The sequence below is a fragment of the Nycticebus coucang genome, chromosome 9 (assembly GCF_027406575.1).
Source record: "Nycticebus coucang isolate mNycCou1 chromosome 9, mNycCou1.pri, whole genome shotgun sequence".
NCBI lineage: Eukaryota > Metazoa > Chordata > Mammalia > Primates > Lorisidae > Nycticebus > Nycticebus coucang.
Window position 1 is genome coordinate 123022766 of NC_069788.1, and position 25090 is coordinate 123047855.

Consider the following 25090-nt stretch of genomic DNA (forward strand, 5'->3'; position numbering starts at 1 on the left):
ATTCTCTTTGCTGTCACAACACTATAACATTTAATTGTTATAAGTGCAATAAAAAATTAAAGTAGTGATAGAGACTTTAAAAGTTCATCCTTCTTTAAGGAACTCAGGTTTGTTCTTTTATACTGCTGTTTTTTTATCCCTTTTATTACCTACAATAATGAGGTCAGAGATATCTTTTTCCTATGGAATGAAGCAGTTTTTGAAGATAAAATAACTCTAATAAACAAGGAATATAGACAAGAAAGAATTAAACTTAATCTCTTGTTTATTATTTGGTAATAAAATTTTAATTCAGAAAAATAATAACATGCTTATCTGCCAGTCTCCATATTAAGCATGAGGGAGTCTAAAGATAGACATAAAAATATGTTATTGTTTTGCTCTAAGAAACTCAAAATTTAACTGGAGAAATTATTCTTTGCAACTATTAAGGCTATTTTTTAGTTTGAACATAGCTTAGTTGATTCAGTATAACAATGTTGATTTTTATCCTATTAGTGGGTTTTTCTGGATTAATTCCTCCTTTCCCTTCTATATCCCCATAATTACTGAGCACTGGACTGCTGGGTAAGTGGAAAATTAATTAACAGGAGCTGCTTCTAATTACTTTGGAATAAGTCCTTCATCTTTATCTTGAAGGCTTTGAAAATTAATATGTATGCACAGCATGGGAGCACTTCCTTCTGGCTTTCCTTTCTGTGCACTGCTGATTTAACTAAAAGTGTGTTTACAGATTTTGGAATAGAGTTGTGAGTCTACATTAGTTAGTAAAGGTAACTGTGAAATATTTTTCTGAATGTTCGTTTTTTTTGGTGCTTCTCCAAGCCTTTTTTTTTTTATTGTTGGGGATTCATTGAGGGTACAATAAGCCAGGTTACACTAATTGCAATTGTTAGGTAAAGTCCCTCTTGCAATCATGTCTTGCCCCCATAAAGTGTGACACACACCAAGGCCCCACCCCCCTCATCCATGAGTATATTAGTGCTTTCTTTCTAAAGCCTTTGTATTTTGTATGCACTTTGGGCTTTGTACATGCTTCTGTGGTAGAACTTGTCATTCTCTATTGTGATTAATTATTTACTTGTCTGTGTTACCTAATTTGTAGAAAGTCATTAAGGACAGGAGCATTATCTTATTCATTATTTTATATAAAGTTGTTACAATCCAAAACAACTTCTGCCACATAGTAAGTACTAAAAAAAAAGTTTATTGTAGTTCTAATAGCATTTTTTTCAGGTAAAGTCATGTATCAAGTTGGGGCCTTATCTTCCTATGTTTATCTCTAGAGATCAGCATTAAATAAAAATAATTTTTAAATCATTATTTCTATTTCAAATGACTTCACTTGTGTGGGGAAATATAATATTCTTCAGTTTTTTTGTACAAGTAGGGAGATATTGTGAGTAAGGAAGCCATACTGCTTAGGTTCTACAATAGCTCCATCACTTACTAGCTACTTAATATCTTTTTTTTGTTTTCATTTTGTCATCTGTATAATGAGGATGTTAATAGTAGAAAATTTCTTGGATCAAATGAATTAATCCATGGAAAGCACTTAGAACAAAATTTATTCCTGGTAAATCTTAAGTGTTGATCATTGTTTTAGAGTTCTATTTTTTAGAGCATGTCTGCTGGTAAAACCTCTTAGTTTTCCTTCATCTGGAAATGTCTTTATCTCATCCTTGCTCCTAAAGGATATTTTCACTAGATATCAAAGTCTGAATCAACAGTTCTTTTCTTTCAGCAATTTTCAAAAATCTTATTGCAGGCAGCACCCTATGGCTCAAGGAGTAGGGCGCTGGCCCCATATGCTGGAGGTGGCAGGTTCAAACTCAGCCCCAGCCAAAAAAAAAAAGAAAAACATAAAACATAAAAAAAAATCTTATTCCACTCTCTTCTAGCTCCATGATTCCTGAAGAGAAATTTACAGTCATTACAATTGCTCTTCCCTTAATATGTAATATGTAAATTGTAAATTTTCTCTGGCTGCTCTGAAGATACATATACATACATATATAAATATGTGTGTAAACATGTGTATGTATGTATTTACATTTTTTTTAATCTTTGTTTTCATCAATTTGATTGTGATATGTCTAGGTGTGATTTTCTTTGAGATTATTTTCTTGGTTGCTTTTAGCTTCTTAAATCTGTACATTTATGTCTTTTAACCAAATTTCAGAAATTTTTAGCCATTAGTTTTTTCAATTTTTTCTTGTCATACCTATAACATGAATTTTAGATCTTTTGATAATGTGTCAAAGGTCAGTGAAGCGCTATTCATTCTTTGTCTTTTTTTCCTCTATTGTTTTTACTATGTATATTCAAATTAATTAACTTTTTTCTCTCTTATATCTCCAGTCTACTTTTGAGCATATTCAGCAAAGTTGTCATTTCTCAGTCCTAAAGTTTCCATTTGGTTATTTTTCATGAATTATATTTCTCTGCTAAGAACTTTTTTTACATTTATTCAAAAGGACTGATCCTTATGTCATAGAGGATTGTTATAATATCTGCCTAAAATTATTCTCCTGACAATTCTAATATCTGAGATACCTTAAGGTTGATACATATGACCAGCCATAAGAATTGGTCGTATTTTCCCAGTTCTTTCTATATTGAGTAATTCTGTATTATATCCTGGAAATTTTGAGTATTAGATTGTAAATAAAGTATAAATGTAATATATGCTTTAACTCCTGTTGAAATCCTCAGAAAAATGGTAATTATTTAGTTTTAGCAATCAAGTTAATTAGGTTAAGATTTGTCTCACTTGTGTCAATGGTTCAGCCTTTGCAATGTTGGTATGGTCTGTCTAGCTAGCACATGAACCAGGAGTTAGTTTGAGACTGGGGCTCTGGTGTATATGATATTTATGTTTTGTGAGCCTTATGCTTTTTTTTTTAATTATCACTTATCGATTGATTTTTTTGAGAAAGAGGCTCACTCTATGTCACCCCAGGTAGAGTGCCACGGCATCGTCATAGCTTACGGCAACCTCAGTCTCTGGGGCTCAAGTCATCCTCTTGCCTCAGCCTCTTGGGTAGCTGGCACTATGAGCACCCGCCACAACAAGCTAGTTTTGTTTTTTTTTTTATATTTAGATCTTGCTGTTGCTAAGGCCAGTTTCAAACTTGGGAGCTCAAGCAATCCACCCTCCTCCACCTCCCAGGGTGCTAGGATAATAGGCATGAGCCACCGGGCCTGGCCTTATACTTCTTTTAACCTGTACACATATCACCCCTCAGAAATGAGCTCAGGGGTTTGGCGCCTATAGCACAGTGGTTACAGAGGCTGGCGGGTTCAAACCCAGGCCGGGCCAGCTGAACAACAATGATAACTGCAAAAACAACAACAAAACAAGTATCTAGGCATTGTGGCAGGCGTCTGTAGTCCCAGCTACTTGGGAGTCTGAGGCAAGAGAATCACTTAAGCTCAAGAGTTTGAGGTTGCTGTGACTTGTGAAGCCACAGCACTTTACCGAGGGTGACATAATGAGACTGTGTCTTTTTTTTTTTTTTTTTTTTTTTTTTTTGTAGAGACAGAGTCTCACTTTATGGCCCTCGGTAGAGTGCCGTGGCCTCACACAGCTCACAGCAACCTCCAACTCCTGGGCTTAAGCGAGTCTCTTGCCTCAGCCTCCAGAGTAGCTGAGACTACAGGCGCCGCCACAACGCCTGGCTATTTTTTGGTTGCATTTTGGCCGGGGCCGAGTTTGAACCCGCCACCCTCGATATATGGGGCCAGCGCCCTACCGACTGAGCCACAGGAATTATCCCTACCATCTTTACCTCTCACCTTTCTAAGAATTTTCCCACAGTCTCCAGCCTGCAGGGTTTCTTATTCCCAGTTCATCTGCCCAAAAGGGATTTCTTGCAGGATATTGACCCTCTTTGCTATTATGTAGTTCTACACAACAGGGACACTTCAGGACAAAGAAGAAAAGAAAAAAGAGAGAGATTTCATCCATCTTAGTTCTTGGACAATAGAGAGTCTTTGTTCTGTTTCCATTAGCTGAAGAGAAAGACTTTCTGGGGTTTTGATATTAAAACCATCATCATCACTGTATTGCAGGTCTGCAATTGGGACTGGCCCCATTAATGGCTGGTATTAAAGTTCTGACTTCTGTGCTAAATCTGCTAAATGAGCAGCATATAACCTCCCTAGATCTATAGTTTATGCCCCACTCATTTTTCCCAAAGTTTCATTAAAAATAATAGTGCAAGCTATATTAAGAAATTATTTGTCCTGGGTTTTATTCTCAGTTTAGTCATTAACTTGATTTATCATCTCTACTTAGTATTTTAGGGACATCATACAGCTGATAGAAATGTTATGAGGTCCTTTATGGATTTACTCACTGATATATATCTAATCATAAGAAATAGCTAAATCATAAAAAGAAAAAATGCCCATTTTCATTTATTTCATAAAGAGATTTGTCATTGTAATAGTAACACATCTTTCAATTATGTGACTCTAGCAAATACATGTAGTACTTTGGTGGAAGAGGTAACTTTTTCCCTTTGGTGTGAAAAATGCTTTCATACTAATACTGTTTAAAAAATGTTTGGCTGAGGCAAGAGAATTGCTTGAGCCCTGGAGTTCATGTTTGTTGTGAGCTATGACAGCATGGCACTCGACCCAAGATGACAAAGTGAGACTCTGTTTCAAAAGAAATTTTTATTTAATGTTTTTAAATAAAATCATTTATTTCATTTAATTAATATAATATAAATTATAATCCTTTAAATCATTTATATCCTTAAATAATATTACTCTTAGTATTATTTAGATAACACTAAAGCAAAATACACCATTTTTTTATTAAGTCATATGTACATAGCTCATGAATGCATTTATGCCATTGTGGGATTCAATGTGTTGATTATTTGTACAAATTAGGGTTCTTACATCCTACTAATTAACATAGCTTTCACCTCATTTACTTAATCATGGTGTTAAGATGTTTGTGTTCAATATGTCATAGATTTGACTTGTACCCTTGCAAGATTCTCCATAGTTGTGGTCCCACCATTAACCCTCACTCTATCGAACCACTTCTCTTCATCCTGGGCTATAGTTGTAATTCATCTCTCATATGAAAGTGTGAGTGATTATAAATTGGTGTTATAGTAGTACTGAGCACATTAGATTTTTTTTTTCCATTCCTGAGATACTTTACTAAGAATAATATTTTCCAGCTCCATCCATGTAAACATAAAAGAGGTAAAGTCTCCATTTTTTTTAATGCTGCATAGTATTCCATGGTATACATATACCATAATTTATTAATCCATTCATGGGTCGATGGGCACTTGGGCTTCTTCCAAGACTTGGCAATTGTGAATTGAGCTGCAGTGAACAATCTGGTGCAAATATCTTTGTTGCCAAGTGATTTTTGGTCTTTTGGATATATACCTAGTAGAGGAATTGAAGGATCAAATGGCAGGTCTACATTTAGATCCCTGAGTGTTTTCCAAACTTCTTTCCAAAAGAAACATACTAGCTTGCATTCCCACCAGCAGTGTAGAAGTGTTCCCTTTTATCCACATCCATGCCAACATCTTTAGGTTTGGGATTTTGTGATGTGGGCTACCCTTACTGGAGTTAGATGATATCTCAAAGTGGTTTTGGTTTGCATTTCTCTGATGATTAAAGATGATGAGCATTTGTTCATATGTTTGTAGACCGTGCGCCTGTCTTCTTCAGAGAAGCTTTCTTTTCAAGTCTCTTGCCCAAAATGAAATGGGATCACTTGTTCTTTTCTTATTAATAAGTTTGAGTTCTGTGTGGATTCTGGTTATTAGACCTGTGTCAGTAATAAAACCTACAATGATCCTCTCCCATTCTGAGGGCTGTCTGCTTGCTTTACTTATTGTATTCTCGGCAGTGTAGAAGCTTTTTAGTTTGATCAGATCCCATTAATGTATTTTTGATGTTGCCTGGGGGACAACATAAAGTATTTTCCCAGGCTGGTTTTTCAAATGTTTCCCCTACACTATCTCCAAGAAGTTTTATAGTTTCATGTCTTAAGTTTAAGTCTTTTAACCAGTGAGAGTCAATTTTTGTTAGAGGACAAAGGTGTGGGTCCAGTTTCAGTCTTCTACAAGTCGCTAGCCAATTCAACTAGCACCATTTCTTAAATAGGGAATCTTTACCCCAATTTATATTTTCGATAGGCTTATCAAAGATTAAATGATGATAAGTGTCTGGGTTCATCTATTGGTTTTGACTTCTGTTCCATACATCTACCACTCTATTTTTGTGCCAGTACCATGCTGTTTTGATCACTATAAATTTATTAGTATAGTCTAATATATACTGGTAGCGTGATCCTCCTGATTTGTTTTTATTTCTGGGTAATGTCTTGGCTATTCAAGGTTTTTTCTGTTTCCATATAAAACGAAGTACTAATTTTTCCAGATCTTTAAAGTATGACAGAGGTACTTTAACAGGGATTGCATTAAATCTGTAGATTGCTTTGGGAAGTATAGACATTATAACAATGTTGATTCTTCCTAGCCATGAGAATGATATATTTTTCCATGTGTTAACATTTTCGGCTGTTTCTTTTTTCAGAGTTTCATAGTTCTCTTTATAGAGGTCTTTCACATCCTTTGTTAGATATACTCTCATGTATTTCATCTTTTTTGGCATTATTATAAAGGGAATAGAGTCCTTGATTGTTTTTTCACCTTGACTATTGTTGGTACATATAAAGGCAACAGATTTGTGACTATTGATTTTGTATCCTGAGGTGCTGCTATATTCCTTGATCGATTCTAGGAGTTTTGTAGTTGAGTCCCTGGTGTTCTCCAGATATACAATCATATCATCTGCGAAGAGTGACAGTTTGATCTCCTTTGATCCTATTTGGATACCCTTGATGGCCTTCTCATGCCTGATTGTGATGGCTAAGACTTCCATTACAATGTTAAAAAGCAGTGGAAACAATGGGCAACTTTGCCTGGTTCCTGATCTGAGTGGAAATGATTTCCATTTTACTCCATTCAACACAATATTGGCTGTCTGTTTGCTATAGATGACCTCTATCAGTTTAAGAAATGTTGCTTCCATACCTATTTTCTTAAGCATTTTGATCAAGAAAGGATGCTGGATATTATCAAAAGCGTTTTCTGCATCAATTGAGAGAATCATATGGTCTTTGTTTTTTATTTTGTTTATGTGATATATAATATTTATAGATTTGCATATATTGAACCATCCTTGGGACCCTGGGATGAAACCTACTTGGTCATGATATATAATTTGTTTGATGTGTTGCTGGATTCAAGGATCTTATTTTTGCTAGGATCTTATTGAATATTTTTGCATCAATATTCATTAGAGATACTAGACTATAGTTTTCTTTTCTTGTTGAGTCTTTTCCCGGTTTGGGGATCAGGGTGATATTTGCTTCTTAGAATGTGTTGGGGAGTATTCTTTCTTTTTCTATGTTCTGGAAATGGTTAAGTAATATAGGTACTAGTTCTTCTTTAAAGGTTTGGTAGAATAGAATTGTGATGTGAAGCCATCTCATCCTGGGCTTTTCTTTTGGGAAAAATTTCTTTTTCTTTTCTTTTCTTTCTTTCTTTTTTTTTTTTGAAACAGCCTCACTGGATAGAGTGCCATAGCATCACCGCTCACAGCAACATCAACCTCCTAGGCTCAAGCGATTCTCCTGCCTCCGCCTCCCAAGTAGCTGGGACTACAGGAGCCCGCGACAGTGCCCAGCTGTTTTTTTGGTTGCAGCTACCCGGGCTGGATTTGGCGGCCCAGGCTGGATTCAAACTCAGCAGCTCAGGTATATGTGGCTGACACCTTAGCTGCTTGAGCCACAGGCACTGAGCCTGGAGGAGATTTCTTATAATTCATGTGATTTCAGAACTTGATACAGGCTTGTTCAACATTTCCACTTCTTTCTGGCTAAGTCTAGGAAGGTAGCATGTTTCCAAGTATTGGTCTATTTCCTTCAGATTTTCACTTCTGAGAATAGAATTTTTTGTAATATTCATTAAGGATTTTTTGAATTTCTGAGGTATCTGTAGTTATTTCTCATTTATCATTTCTGATTGATGAAATTAGGAATTTTACTCTTTTTTTCCTGGTTAACCAAAGGTTTATCTATTTTATTAACCTTTTCAAAAAAACAAATTTTGGATTGATTGATCTGTTTTATAATCCTTTTGTTTTCAATTTCATTTAATTCTGCTCTAATTTTGGTTATTTCTTTTCTTCTGCTGGGTTGGGGTTGGAATATTCTTCCTTTTCCAGTTGCTTGAGATGTCCCATTAAGTTGTTGACTTCCTCTTTTTTCATTCTTTTGAGGAATGCTTGCAACACTATAAATTTGCCTTTGAGAACTGCCTTTGCAGTATCCCTGAGGTTCTGATAATTTGTGTCTTCGTTACCATTTTGTTCCAAAAATTTTGTGATTTCCTTCTTAATCTCGTCTGTGACCCAGCTATCATTTAGCTTGAGGTTATTTAGTTTCCATGACTTTGTATTAGCATGCAGATTTCCAGTTGTTACAGAGTTCAACTTTTATTCCATGGAATAATTTCTATTCTTTTAAATTTGCTAAGACTCGTGACCTAAGATGTGATCAGTTTTGGAGGGTGTTCCATAGGCTGATAAGAATGTGTATTCAATTTTGTTGGGATGAAATGTTCTGTAGATGTCTGTTATATCCAGTTGTTGAATGGTACAGTTTAAGTCTAAAATTTCTTTGCTTAGTTTCTTATTAGAGGATCTGTCCAACTCTGCCAAAGCTGTGTTAAGATCCCCAACTATTATGGTACTGGAGGAAATCAAGTTGCTCATGTCTGTTAGAGTCTGTCTGATAAATTGAGACGCATTCTGGTTGGCCACATAAATGTTAATAATTGAAATCTCATCATGTTGACTATTGCCCTTAACAAATATAAAGTGACCATCCTTATCTTTCCTTACTTGTGTTGGTTTAAAGCAAATAGAATTGCAACACCTGCTTTTTTTCTGGTTTCCATTTGCCTGAATTATAGATATCCATCCCTTCACCCTGAGTCTATATTTATCTTTTAAGGTAAGATGAGATTCTTGTATGTAGCAGATATCTGGCCTGAGTTTTAGTATCCAGTCAGGCATCCTGTACGTCTTTAGAGGACAATTTAAGCCATTCACATTAATTGAGAAAATTGATATGCCTATTATAATTTTGGATATCGAGTTTTTCAAAAGTCCAGTGGACATTTTTAATCCTTTTGCCACTGTGGATGTTGGAGTTTGATCAAAAGTTTCTGAGTGAGTTTATTTTGGTAGTAGAGTATTATGCTGGTCATTATGGAGGGATAGGTCTGAGAATATCTTGGAGAGCTGGTTCAGTTATGTCAAATTTCTTCAACATGTGAATGTCATTAAAGTATTTAATTTCTCCGTCATAAATGAAACTCACTTTTTCTGGATACAGGATCCTAGGTTGAAAGTTATTTTGTTTTAGAAGATTAAAGGTTGATGACCACCCTCTTGTAGCTTGAAAGGTTTCAGCAGAGAGATCTGCAGTCATTTTAATATTCTTTCCCTTGTAGGTTATGGTTTTCTTTCTTTGGTGATTTTACCTTTGAATTCATTGAATTATTGAGACAACTTTTTAAATGCTCCTTGAATTTCTAATTCCATCTTTACTTCTATTAATCTTATTTGCAATCCAAATTCTGAATTTGATTTCTGACATCTCAACCATTTGTTTATGAATGGAAACTTCTTGTGTGTCCACCATGTTGTTCCTTGGGGGAGTTCATCTACTCTGATTATTCATGTTGCCAGAGTTTTTCTGTTAATTCTGCCCCATGATTATTTTACACTGTTTGGCTAGATGAGTACGTATGGAGGAATTTAGAAAAGTCAATATGTATGCCTAAAGGACAAGATAGGCCCAGAAAAGAAAGCCCTGAGAAAATCTTTAGTTTATATCTCAGGCTGATCTCTGACACAGGAACACCATATAAATACTTCTTTAAAAAATCCAAACTCTGAGCAAGGGGGAAATATGATTTGAATAATGAACACATTGTAAGAATCAGTATTTTCAGTTTTCAACGAGAAGCTTAAGACAATTCAAATGAAAAGAATAAATTAACAGATAAATTATCTGAGGAAGAGAAGATGGTGAACTTATTAGACAAAGGCTTAAAACAGCTGTCTAAGAAAAGGTATCAGGGAAATGAAGGAAGATGTTGACAATGTCAAGAAAACGTGAGCAGAGGTAAAGATCAATAAAGACATAGACAACACTAAAAATAACCATAAAGAATCTCTGGAATTGAAAGGTATAGTAATTTAAAAAAAAAAAAAATGTTTTTTCCCTAGAGGACTTCAAACGCCACTTTTAGCAGACAGAGAAAAGATTCAACAAATTTATAGTTGGAATACTTAAAATTGAGAAGTCTGAAGAACAGAAACAAAAAAAGATTGAAAGAAACTGAACAGAACCAGAGGGACCAATGGAACACTATTAAGTAAACCAATATACACATTATTAGAGTTCAAGGAGAAGAGAAAGGGACAGAGAGATTATTTGAAGAAATAATGACTGAAAACTTTCTTAATTTCATGTAAAATATGAATGTAGAAATCCAAGAAACTCAAAAAATTGAATGAATGCCTAATCAACATACATTATAATTAAGCTATTCAAAAGACAAGGAGAAAATATTTAAAGTGACAAGAGCAAAAGAATTTATAACATAGAAGAGATCTTCATCAATATATGATGTGAGGAGATTTCTCATCAGAAACTTTGGGGGCCAGAGACAGTGGAATGATAAATTAAAAACGTTTTTAGAACAATTAACTGTCAACTGAGAATTCTATATCTGGCAAAACTGTTCTTCAAAGGGAGAAATTAGGAAATTTCCAGATAAACAAAAGTTGAGAGTGTTTGTTACTACACCTGCTCTACAATAAATGCTAAAGAGAGTTCTTCCACTTGAACTGAAAGGATGCTAGATAATAATTCAAAGCCTTATAAATCAATAAAGGTAAAAATGTGGGGAATTATAAAAGCTAGAGCTATTAAAATTTTAATTTATAACTTCACTTATTTTTTTATTTAAAGTTTCATTGTTTAAAAGACATGCATAATACTTCCAGTTTATAGTTCCAAATATAAGGAATTAGAAAGTTGTCACTTTATGCTAACAACAAAAAAAAAACTATGAACAAATTGAAAAATGAACAACTCTTCTAGTATCCATAAGGGAGAACACAGCGCCAACTGCTATCCCCCAAATTGGAAAGACAGAAAGGCAAATAAATTCATGGCTCATGAGAACACAGACTCAATAGTAATCCCAGAAGAGCCAACATCAGGGAAGGAAAATTGAAGTATAATTGATAAATTGCTAGAGGTTCAATGCAGACAACTCTGAGAGATAAAGTTTATGGGGCCCACTCATATGTGGCACACACACTTTTTTGAAAACTAAACCTAAGGGACCTGTAGAACAGGTCTCCCAAGACAGCAACAAGGGTTGTATTTCTTCAAGGAAGGGAAAAATGAACCATTTCGTAATACACCAGAACACTCTGTTCTTAATGAGTTCTACCACCAGGAGAAACTAGTTAACTGAGCCTACCCTGCTTGGGCATTAACAAATCCTTACTTAACCTAGAGGAAGGGACATACCCAACTCCAGCCCACTCTCACCATCCTGTCCTGTATGAGAGGGAGAAAAAACACTTTTGAAATTTACAGTCTAGGAACGTGGGGTCATTCAAAAAAAACATGAGCACTACACTACTAAAGTTCTATAGATAGCAGTTCCTTTTACCTGGTGCATCATGTCTGGCTGTCAAGAAGAGAATTATAAGGCATACCAAATGGCAAAAAACACAATTTGAAGAAACAAAGCGAATATTAGAATCAAACATGGCAGGAACATTGGAATGATCAGACTGAGAGTTAACATAACTATGATCAGTATGTTATGATCTCTAATCAAGAAAGTAGACCGCATACAAAAACAGATGGGCAATTTAATCAAAGAGATGAAACTCCTAGGAAATGTCTTATAAAAAATCCTGGTGATCAGGAGCACTGTAACAGAAATGAAGAATACCTTTGATGGGCTTATTAGTAGACGAGGTACAACTGAAGAAAAGTTCTCTGAGCACTCAGTATAAAATCTCTAAAACCAAAGAGCCAAGAGAACAGACTGAAAAAAAAAAATCCAAAATAGAACAGAATATTCAACAACTGTGGGACAAGTACATATAACAGGTATAACATACACATAAATGAGAATACCCAAAGGAGAAGAAAGAGAAGACTAAAGCCGTAAACAGACCAAAAATTGAACAATGTTCAGTCATTGTTTCTTTGAAGAAATAATTGAATAAGTAATGACTCAGATCCCCCTCAAATTATTTAAGCAACCAAACTACAGATCGAAGAAGTCAAAAAACAGCAAGCCAAATAAGTGCCCAAAACAACTATACTTACACGTATCAGTTTCAAACTAGAGAAAATTAAAGAGTAGTATTTCTATTAGATTTCTCTTTACTTATTAGAAGAGTTGTCTTATACTTAAAATAGTTGAATATAAAATGATTTTTGCAGGCCTCATGGTAACATCATAAGACATACAACAGGTACACAAAAAAAATGAAGAGCAATATATTAAAACACACTACAGAGGAAGACAGGAAGGAAGTAAAAGAGAAAATTAAAGAAGATAATCCTGAAGGTGGCCACGGCAGGGGGAAAAACTTACTTACAAAGGAACAAAAATAAGAATTACATTCAACTTCTCCTCATACATGCCTTAATAAAAATTAGTCTATGTTTTGGAACACACAGTATATAAAGATGTAATGTGTTACATTAATAACTGAAGGGGTGGGGACAGAGCCGTATAGGAGTAATGTTTTTGTATGCTATTGAAGTTAAACTAGTATAAATTCAGATTATAGTAGTGTAACTTTAGGATATTAAATCTTATCTCCATAGTAACCACTATGGAGAAAATGGCTATAGGATATACAAAAAGGCCCTCTCTCACACTCTCATTCTCTCTCTCTCCCCTTTTCTTTCTTTCATCCCTTTCTTTCCTCTCTCACTTTTACTCACTCTCTCTTCTAAAAAAAACAAAAGATTCCATTCTTCCCGTTCTTTCCCTCTCTCACTCTCATTCTCTCTCTCTCTCCTTTTCTTTCTTTCATCCCTTTCTTTCCTCTCTCACTTTCACTCTGTCCTCTACAGGAAAAAAAAAAAGAAAGAAAGAGGATATACAAAAAGGAAGTGAGAAGAGAAAGTGTTTTTATTAAAAAGAAAAAATCAACTAAATATAAGAAGACAGTAATGCAGGAAATGAGGAATAAAAATGCTGTAAGTCATATGGAAAAATCTTTAGCCAAATGGTAGAAGTCCATTCTTAATAGTAATTAGTTTAAATGTAAATGGAATAAACTTTCTAATCAATAGACAGAGATTGATACAATGAAAAGAAAAACATAATCTGTATAATGTCTACCATGAAACTCATTTTAGATCCAAAGGCATAAATAACTTCAAAGTGAAAGCACAGGAAAAGATATTCATGCAAATAATATCCAAAAGAAATCCACGGTAAGTATGATATCAGACAAATAGACTTTAAGTTTAAAAAGTTTAAGTATGTTAAATGATAAAAGTTTATGGGAGACAAAGAACATATGCTATTAATAGGTCAATTTAGCACAATAATAAAACACTTAAAAACATTTATTCACTTAATAAAAATAGATTCACCATAAAAATAGATGAAGCAGAAATCAACAGGATTGAAGGAAGAAATAGACATTTCTGCACAAATAACTAGAGAATGTAATGCTGCACTTCCCATAACTATCCATTATTGAAAGAACAATCAGATAAAAGAATTATAGGTCGTGAACAAAACAATAAAACAACTAGATCTAACCCACGCATAGAATATTTCCACCAACAGCAGCAAAATACAGTTTCTCAAGTGCATATGGGACATTTTCCAAGATCTCATTTTAAGCCACAAAATAAGTCTTGATAGACTTTTTTTTTTTTTTTTGAGACAAAAACTCGATCTGTCCCCCAAGCTAGTGTGCCATGGCATCATCATAGCTCACAGCAACCTCAAACTCCTGAGGTCAAGCTATCATCTTACTAAGCTCAACCTCCCAAGAAGCTGGGACTATAGGCACTCACCACAATGCTCAGCTAATTTTTCTGTTTTCAGTAGAGACAGGGTCTCGCTCTTCTTCTGGCTGGTCTCAAACTTCTGATGTCAAGCAGTCTTCCTGCCTCAGCCTCACAAAGTGTAAGGATTACAGGCATGAGCCACTGCAACGGCGCTATCTTGATAGATTTTTAAAAACATACCATAAAAAGTTTATTCCAAAACAGTATATCCTATGAAGTATATCATCCAAAAAGAGGATGCAGTTTGAAATTGATAAGAGAAGAAAAACTTGAAAAATCACACGTAAGTGAAAATTTAACAACACACTTCTAATCAACTAATGGGTCAAAGAATAAATCATAAGGAAAAATTTAAAAACTATGAGATGAATTTTAAAAAATGATGTACTGATGATATGCAGAAAAAGCAGTGCTAAAATAGCTATAAATAATTACATTAAAAAATAATGATCTGAGAAACAACAACTTAACTTTATAATTTAAGAACAGGTACACAAGAATCAATTTTCCTAATGGTTAGAGCAGAGATAAATGACATAGAACATAGAAAGAAAATAGAGAATGTCAATTTAAAGTTGGTTCTTTGAAAAGATCAACAAAATTGACAGTGCTTTAGCTACATTGGAACAAAAAGAGCTGACTCAAATTATAAAAATCAGGAATGAAAATGGAGGCATTACTACTATTCTATAAGAAATAAAAAGGACTCTTAGTGGGAACATCTGTATCCCAACAAATTAAATAACATGGATGATATGGACAGATTCCTAGAAACACAAAACTGAATAACAGAAAAAATAGATAATATAGATAGGCCTGTATCTAGTAAGGAAATCGAATCATTATCAAAAACCCTCCTATATTCAAAATCCCTGGAACAGTTGGTTTCACTTGTGAATTTTACCAAACATTTAAAGAACTGACATCAATCCTTCCCGAACTCTTACCAAAAAATTGAAAAGATGTCACTTTGTAACTCATTCTATGAGGCCATTATTCGTCTGATACCAAATACCAAAATGAAACTTCAAGAAAATTTTAGACCCTTATAAATGTTGATGCCAAAATGCTCAATAAAATAATAGCAAACCAAATTCAGGAGCATGTTCCAAAGGATCATACAACATGACAGAGTGGAATAGTCCCTAGAATGCAAGGATGTTTCAACATACGAAAACATCAGAAGGGAGGAAGTAAGATGGCTGAATTGTGGCAGGGTTCGACTGAGGCTCCTGTACACAGGGAAAGATAATGGACAGAATGGACTTAAAGAAGCAGAAGATAGTGAGGTAAGAAAGAAGATAAATAAGTGCACATTATCTCTGTTGAAGCAAGTGGAGACCCCAGGAAAATATATTCCATGTATGAAGCCCATCACAAAAATGAGAGACTCCTCCCCCAAGAGAGGCTCGCTGTGTGTTCTCTGCAAATGAGCAAGGAACAAAAGAACTTTTATTTTACCCAACAGGAGAGACCTGCTAAACACCAGGACTCCTTCGTTAGGGAGGTCCCTTTTGTGAAAATAGGCATCATCCTGCCCGACATAAAATTGAACAAATATTTTCCCTGACATTCTGAACTTCCAGTCCACCCTTCCCCTTCGCCTGGTGGTGTGAAGGCCTGCCCCCTGCAAAACCCAGAGTCTTTGACAATTCCCTATGAGGCCTGGGCATTGTGTGGGCTGCTGGACAGCAGCGCAGAAACAATGATTCAACTGGAAGTTGGCGTTCACATGGATTGGGGACATGCAGAAAAGAGAGATATGCTGCACCATGGCAGGCAGTGCTTACTGCCCAGGACAGACTTTGGAGATGTACTTCCCTGATTCTGCTGTGTACTGGAGGAAGCCAGCCACCAGACCCTGGGGTCACTGGTACCAGTGTGTGGCAGGGCAGTAGCACTGACTGTGCATGACAGAAAAACCCTAAGACTAGACACAGCAGGTGGTGCTCACACCCAGGGACAGACTTAGGTGGTGCACTCCCCTGATTCTGTTCTGCACTAGAGGAAGCCAGGATCCTGCCCCCTCAGTGTCACCAGTGGCAGTGTATAGCAGGGGCGGAGGCTTGGACCACAGGAATGAGAAATGTGTCATAGGTAGAGGTGCTGATGGCTGTGGTTGGAATTTGGTGGGGCACTCTCCTAATTCCATTGCTCTCTAGAGGGAGCCAGGCCAGCCAGTTGGTTTTTCAGGATGGAAATGCCTGTGGATTCCCTAATATCAGTTCTCTGGAGACCCTTTGAGCAGTGATTGTACTGTATGGGACAATCAGATTAGAACTGATGACCTGGGCAGTCCACCAGGGAATGCTCCAAGGTTGGACAGTGCTTGTTTATACCAGGAGGGACTGAATCACCTTTCCCAGCTGTCACTGTGGGGGTGGTGGGAGCGGGGTGCTGCAGTTGCTTGTATCTCCCCAGATGATATTGCAGTCTAATACCATGCATGACTCATTAAGATTTGATAGAGGCTGGCTGACTCCAAGACGGAGTCATTTAGTGCTATCATTCCAAGCAAGCCACCTCTAAAAATAACCAGGCGTTGTGGCAGGCGCCTGTAATCCCAGCTACTCCGGAGGCTGAGGTAAAAGAAACACCTAAGCCCAGGAGGTTGCCGTGAGCTGTGACACCACAGCACTCTCCTGAGAGCAATAACGTAAGACTCTGTCCATTTTTTTTAAAAGTATATTTATCATAATTATTTAAAAATTATTTCATATTTCTTATAGATAAATATATAAAATAAAAACAAGGCACTATAGAACATACAGATACATCACAGAACATAAACCAAAATCATTCTATTTATATTTAGTGTTTTCTTAGACTTTCTTTTCTTTATATTTTGTGTCATCCCTTTTCAGTTCATCTTAGTCTATTATCATTCCTGAAATAGTTCTCAGTGATATTGAACAGAATCCATGAGTAGCCACCAATCCCTTAAGAATATGTTCTAACTTCTTAGAAGTGAATTCATGATTTCCACTGTAAAAAGTACTTTTTATGAAAAGACGGCCAAATATTTCCTAAATACCTATTGTGTACTAGGCACCATACTATACATATTTCTTTTCTTTTTTTTTTTTGAGATAAAGTGTTACTCTGTCACCTTGGGTAGAGTGCTGTGCCATCATAGCTCATAGCAATCTCAAATTCTTGGGTTCCAGGGATCTTCTTGCCTCAGGCTCCCCAGAAGCTAGGACTATAGGTACTTGCCACACCTGGCTAATTTTTCTAATTTTTAGTAGAGACAAGGTCTTGCGCTTGTTCAGGCTGGACTTGAACTCCTGAGCTCATCTAGTCCACCTACCATAGCCTCCCAGAGTGCTAGGATTACAGGCATAAGCCACCATGCCCAGCCTATATATATATATTTTTTCCATTTTATTTTATTCTATTTTATTTTATTTTACTTTATTTTTGAGACAGGTCTCACTTTGTTGGACCCTGGTAGAGTGCTAGGGCATCACAGCTCACAGCAACCTCAAACTCTTGGGCTTAAGCGATTCTCCTACTTCAGTCTCCCAAGTATCTGGGACTACAGGCAACTGCCACAGTGCCCAACTTTTTTTTTTTTTTTTGGCCGGGGCTGGGTTTGAACCCACCACTTCCAGCATATGGGACCGACGCCCTGCTCCTTGAGCCACAGGCGCCACCCTTTTTTTTTTTTTTTTTTTTAAGGTCTTGCTCTGGCTCATGCTGGTCTCTAACTCCTAAGCTCAGGTCAGTCCACCCACCTTGGCCTCCCAGAGTGCTTAGGATTACAGGCATCAGCCATGGCGCCCAGCTGCCCAGCCTATATTTCAAAGACTATGTTAATCCTTTCTGCAATTCAGGTTTTGAAAACGAAGGATTAGAGAGGATTAGTGTAATCAAGCAAGATTACACTGATAGTATTTAAACAGTAGTATCAAAATGTAAGCACAGTTTGTCACAACAGTTCTCAAACTTGACAATGAATCAGAATCATTGAGAAAGCTTGTTAAGATATAGATTATCTATTGGCTCTCACCTTCGTAGTTTCTTATCTGATAGATCAGCAGCAGAGAGAAGGGGTTAGGGACAGTGTGGAAGATTTTACATTTCTTTTTTTTTTTTTTTTTTTTGTAGAGACAGAGTCTCACTTTATGGCCCTCGGTAGAGTGCCGTGGCCTCACACAGCTCATAGCAACCTCCAACTCCTGGGCTTAAGCGATTCTCTTGCCTCAGCCTCCCGAGTAGCTGGGACTACAGGCGCCCGCCACAATGCCCGGCTATTTTTTGGTTGCAGTTTGGCCGGGGCCAGGTTTGAACCTGCCACCCTCGGTATATGGGGCCGGCGCCCTACCGACTGAGCCACAGGCGCCGCCCAGATTCTAACAGGTTCCTAAATGACATATATATTGTTGGTTCAGAAACCACACTTTGAAAACTACTAATCTATCACATTGTAACATCTTTCCACTATGACTTCCTAATCTCACATTACTCTTCTGTAAATACAATATGATCTCATCAGGTGAAAAACCTTAGAGTTAAAATGCATTTGGTACTTTTTTCTCTCTTTGCTTTTGCATTATTTTTTCCCTTCATCTAAACTGTCTTCTTTTTCTTCTCCTCTCCCCTCCTCTTTCTTACCAGTTGAAATATTTTCTTTTACTACATATAAAGCCATTCAAATGCTACCTTTTAAGTAAAGTCTTACCCCATGCCCTTACCTAGAAATATATTGCTTTATTTTGAACTCTGGTACTTTTCACTTATATCTTGTGTTGTAGTTAATTTGTTTATATGCTTTAATGTATTATATTGCATTTGTAAACTCTTTAAGGATTTGGGTTGTATTTATCCTATAATACTTAATACAGATCTTTAGTTGTTTAATAAATATCGGAATATGTTAAGCTTATGATATTTGTATTTCTTAATTATTAAGTGAGACAATGTTTGTAAAACTACTTTATTAACCATAAAGTATTACATAGAGTCTGATTACTTTCTTATTGCAATGCCTGTAAACAGTCTATAGATGAAAAAGTATTAGGTCATTAAATATGAAGTGTCTGATTTTCAATCAAAAGTTTAGTTTACTATATCTCAAACAAGAAAGCAGTACAATTAATTAAACTGTGCATCTAAACTATGGACACAGTTTTGTCATCTTAATGACAGCTCGTTTATGCTGGCAATGAAGAAACCTGAAGAGTGAGTGACAATGAAATCACAAAGGATGTTTTTCACAGTGAGAATTGAATATTTTTCCTTGTAGAAAAGCAGTAGTTCAAAGCCTGAAAGAAGTGTTAGTCACTTGATGCAAGGTCTGCTGAATATGGTCGATGACACAGTTTCCATGTCCAGCCTCTATTTTAAGCAGCATTGCTTGTGCAACATGTGATCAAGCATTGTCTTGTACAAGGATTGGCCAGTTTCTGTTGACCAATCTTGGCTACTTAATCCAAAGCATCCTCATTGTTTTTTCTACTTAGTTGCAGTAAACATTTGCTGTAATTGACTGACAAGGTTTCATGAGACTGTGGTGGATAATACCAGCCCTGGACCACCAAACAGATACCATTAGCTTTTTTTTTTTCTTTATTCACAAAGAGTCTCACTTTTTTGCCCTCAGTAGAGTGCTATGGCATCACAGCTCACAGCAACCTCAAAGTCTTGGGCTCAAGTGATTCTCTTACCTCAGTCTCCCAAGTAGCTGGGACTATACGCGCCCACCACACCTCCTGGCTATTTTCAGAGACGGGGCCTTGCTCTTGCTCAGGCTGGTCTTGAACCCATGAGCTCAAGCAATCCACCCGCCTCGGCTTCCCAGAGTGCTAGAATTACAGGCATGAGCCACTGTACCCAGCCCCACCATCAGTTTTCTTGTGATGAATATTTGGTTTTGGACTGTATTTCAGTACTTTATCTTTATCCAACCATTGTACCGAATGCTTGCAACAGTCAAAAAGAAACTGTTTTTCTGGGAGCAAGACACAATTATAAGAGGGACTTTACCTAACAAATGCAATCAGTGTAACCTAATTCTTTGTACCCTCAATGAATCCCAAACAATCAAAAAAAAAAGAAAGAAAATTAGTCTGTTTAAGATAGAAATCCAACTTGTCCCTTCAAAAGGATAGCTCAATAAAATAATCTTGCCAACGTGTCTTTGGCATTTTTAATATACCATTGAGTAGATCTAGAGAATGGAATTAAAGAGATTTAATATTTTGAATATAGAATCCTTAAAAATAATGGAAAAATATATAAAATCACCAATATTAGAGGGTTAAACTATAAAGACTCCATCAAAAATGACATAGGGGCCTTTCTCATCCAGAGCCACCCTTTCAGCCAGGCTCTTTCTCATTCTCTTCTCCAAATCTAAGCTCAGCTAAAGTCTCACCTGCTTCATGAAAATGTTTGCATCTATACCAACTCACAAATATATCTGTTTACTAAAATACTAGTCCATCCAATTTGCTAAAATTGTTAATTTTAACAATTCAATTTGGAGTTTTACCTACCCAATTAGGTGAAAAGCTCAATTAGAGATTATATCTTATCTTTGTTTAGTTGTACTTTACAAAGCTAAATACAGTTTTGTGCACTTAGAGAACAACAACAATAAAAAAGAATCCATTTTCATCACCTGTAATAATACGGTGTAGAAATGGTTTGCCTTTATTTCATGACAGCAAAGAAGGGCAAACTTCAAGGCAGTTTTTCTTCTGACACTAGTTTAATTCATGTGGAAGCTATCTGTCCAGCCTCTTTACCTTGCTGATTTGTCCAGTATGTCAAATCTTGCTGCTAATTGACACATAGGCTGTGATGGCATCACTTCCGCTACAGCTTTCAGCTCATCTTATTCCACATTCGCCTCAAGTTGTCCCCATGGCTCAATTTCAAGATTAAAAGCACAAGAACAGACATTCTCAAACCATCTATGTATTTTGTGTCATTAGCCATATCCTTCCCAAACACTTCACTAATATTTTCAGCTTTCTGTGCTACACTGGTTCCACAATGGAACTCATAAATAACATGAATTTTCACTTATGCCTGGTTTCACGAAAATTGCTCTAAAAGAAACTTGAAAGATAATCACAAGCCAAAATGTGTCTGACAGAATGAGGATGTACCTTTACAATAAAAAGAAAACAAGAAATGTCAAAGTGAAAATCAGAGATATCTACTGTCAAACTTAGTATTTAAGGAAATCTAACATGTCATAATTAACAAACTATGTACATCCAAAACCAATTTGTAAATACTTGAAATAGATCAAGGAATTGGTAAAGAAGAAAAAAAATCCAATTTAAATTTTAGCAAAATAAAAGGCTAAAAAATTTGATGGAAAAAACAGATATACTCTCTCCCAGCTATATAGCGATACCTTTAATTGTATCACACACATACACAGAAATAGTGGCCTGGATATTATAACTATGGATTTTATTGGCACTGCTACTAGGGTATATCAACTTAGAACAAAAGAAGTATTACTATAGACATAACAGGCCTGGGCTTGATAACCAAAAAGTTGGAATAAAGAGAATTAACTAAGCTTTCGTTTGCACTAACCTTGTGGTGAAAGAAGTTACAAAATTTCTTGGAAAATAGAATTCAACAAATTTCATAATTCTTAACAACTTAAAAATATATAGAGGAACAACATTATTGTCAGTAAGGATAAATTTGTGGAAGCTGTCCTTAGAAAAGGAAACTATATAAACACAAGATGGAGTGAAGTTACTATGTAAAATTGCAAGACCCCAGAAGCAGGTATCAATCAAATTCTTTGTACTTCCCGTTATTTCTCCATATTTTGTAGGTGAATGTATTTATCTCTCCTTCACAGAAATTTTGGGAGGATAACATGCAAGAATTGTTATGAAAACATTGCTAATTTTAGGAGGAAAGTTGCAATAAACTTTCTGATGTAGTTAATACTATATTCTATAAGAGACTATTATACTCTTGGTTAAAATTCTAGATGTATTTTTAAAAATTACCAGATTTGTCATATTAAACTAGAGGACCTTAAAAATAATGACATTCTAATTGTATTGCTGGTGATGTTATAATCATTAGTCAATTAGCTTTCAAATTGACTAAAAGTTACAATGTGGTATTTTTATTGGGAAAGAAAATTCCTAAGTAAAAGAGGATCATATTGGGGACTATGTAATTACCCAGTGGTCTTTTGGCCTGAATTAAGAGTATGTAATCCACTTCTAACTGCCAGAATTAAACCAGATTTTGAGGAAATATCATTAAGATTAAATATGAGAAAATAGCCTTAATTATTATAAAGAAACCATGAATAGATATGCCAATAAGAAGGTGGCCAATGGATAATTCAGTAATCATTTTCTGATATATGGAAAGTTTTAAATAAATGGTTATGAACTCATCTCTGATTATAAAAATGACAAGAATAAAAAATAAGGGAATATAAGGTAGTTTTAGGTTATTTCAGAGAATGAGAGTAGTTAAAGAATAAATGCAGAGCGGCACCTGTGGCTCAGTGGGTAGGGCGCTGACCCCATATACCGAGGATGGTGGGTTCAAACCCGACCCGGGACAAACTACAACAAAAAAATAGCCAGGCTTGTGGCAGGTGCCTGTAGTCCCAGCTACTCGAAGGCTGAGGCAAGAGAATCGCCTAAGCCCAGGAGTTGGAGGTTGCTGTGAGCTGTGTGACACCACAGCACTCTACTGCGGTTTAGTGAGACTCTGTCTCTACCCAAAAAAAAAAAAAAAAAGAATAAATGCAATCATAAGTTTTGGAAAATACATTGTTAATCTTAAAAATCTTAGTTGTAAAATTTTGGAAATAGTATCATCTCTTTGTTTTCAAATGATAAAAATGAGATAATTTTACCAGATCAAAGTAATGTAGCCAATTAGTGACAGAGCATGAATCAAACTGTCATTTTAAAATTCAATTTATTGGGCGGTGCCTGTGGCTCAGTCGGTAAGGAAATGGCCCCATATACCGAGGGTGGCGGGTTCAAACCCGGCCCCGGCTGAACTGCAACCAAAAAATAGCTGGGCGTTGTGGCGGGCGCCTGTAGTCCCAGCTACTCGGGAGGCTGAGGCAAGAGAATCGCTTAAGCCCAGGAGTTGGAGGTTGCTGTGAGCTGTGTGAGGCCACGGCACTCTACCGAGGGCCATAAAGTGAGACTCTGTCTCTACAAAAAAAAAAAAAAATTTCAATTTATTTTTTATTCATTTTTGGGGGGAAGGGGGTATAGTCTCACTCTGTTACTCTGTTGCCCAGGCTAGAGTGTCATGGTGTCACCCTATCTTACAGCAGCCTCACACTCCTGTGTTTTTCTATTTTTAGTAGAAACAGGATCTTGCTCTTGCTCAGGCGGGTCTCAAACTTCTGAGCTCAAGCAATCCACTAGCCTCTGCCTCCCTATGTGCTAGGATTACAGGTCTGAGCCCTTGTCCTCAGCCAGACTTTTGATTCTTGATTCCAGTCTTCCAATGCTTTCCCACTGTTTTATGTTTCTTATCTAACCAGTTAGTTTGAATGTGTCCTGGAAATTGATAAATATCTCTGAAAGACTTTTCTTGCTTGAAATGTCTGTGATTGTCAACGGGTCTATTAACTTAATCTCTCCAACATCTTTCCCACTGCTGCCCATATCCAAAAAACCTTGTTTTATTTTAAAACTTACAGATTTCTTGAGAAGTAAGAGTCCAACTCTCTCACTCAACTCTTAAGGGCCTCATACTAGACTTTTGAACATAAATACACTAGACATTTTTTAGTTGATCTCATTGAGATCTTGCAACTATATAAAATTTGAAGGAACTGAAGTTAGACAAAAAAGATAATTTGACCATGATCAAATGCTTTAAAGTTCTTAATTTATTCCGAGTCCACATTGAGTACATTTTTTTAATCCACTGCACTAACCATTATAATAAAAACATCAGACAGAATGCCTAACTTGTATAGCAGTTAATGACTCCCTAATTGTAACAATTTTATTCCTAAAAGAGTTTTTCATATGTAAACTAACATGGTTGATCTTTTTCTTGAATATATTTAAACCAAGGATTCATTACAATTCATCTACTTTCTCTTTTTTTTTTTTTCAGGCCTGTATGTGGAATCAGAGGGAAAACTCTCATAATTAACCTACCAGGTAGCAAGAAAGGATCTCAGGTAAGCCACCTTGATATTTATATAGTACACTGTAAAGACCTTTGGCCAGCTGTGAGAATTGGCCAACCAAAAGACTGGAGCACTCCACAAAACTATTCTCACTTCTGACACCAATTGTAACTCACTAAATTTCCAAAATGACCCTTAGGTTCAACAAATCACTAGAACAACTCATAAAATTCACTGAAAGCTGTTGCTGACCTGAGCTTTTGGTCTCTGGAGTCTTTTTGAGCTCATTACATACTGCCCAGGTTCCTGACCTTTAGTTCTTAGTCCTTCTCAGTGGTTATATAAATACCTTTAATCTTCCATACCTTCCAGAAGCAAAACTGGATCTGTGATGCCCAAAGTCCCTGTTATAAATCACATCGTAAGACTGATTACTCACATAAACAAAGATATTCCTATCAAGCATGACATTCCTTGGACCTACAGATCATTTCCTTGTAGCCAAGAGCAAAAGCCAGACTCTGCTGGCTCATGCCTGTAATCCTAGCACTCTGGAAGGCCAAGGCAGGAGGATCCCTTGAGCTCAGGAGTTTGAGACCAGCCTGAGCAAAGGTAAGATCTCATCTCTACTAAAAATAGAAAAATTAGCCTGGTGTCTAATTTTTCTAATTAGCTGGCACCTGTAGTTCAGGCTACTTGGGAGGCTGAGGCAGGATGATGGCTTCTGTCCAGTGGTTTCAGGATCCTGTGGACTAGGCTGACACCACATCAGTCTAACCTGG

General features: G+C 36.2%; 1 protein-coding gene across 11 annotated transcripts in view; it reads left to right on the plus strand.

The window, feature by feature from the left end:
• GPHN (gephyrin) overlaps positions 1 to 25090 on the plus strand; it is a 708676-nt gene that overhangs the window by 383711 nt on the left and 299875 nt on the right. For all 11 annotated transcript variants that reach the window (XM_053602269.1, XM_053602258.1, XM_053602260.1 and 8 more), the window contains one exon: positions 24293 to 24359. In XM_053602269.1, the coding sequence (XP_053458244.1) occupies positions 24293 to 24359 (67 nt within the window). The remainder of the gene's footprint in view (positions 1 to 24292; positions 24360 to 25090) is intronic.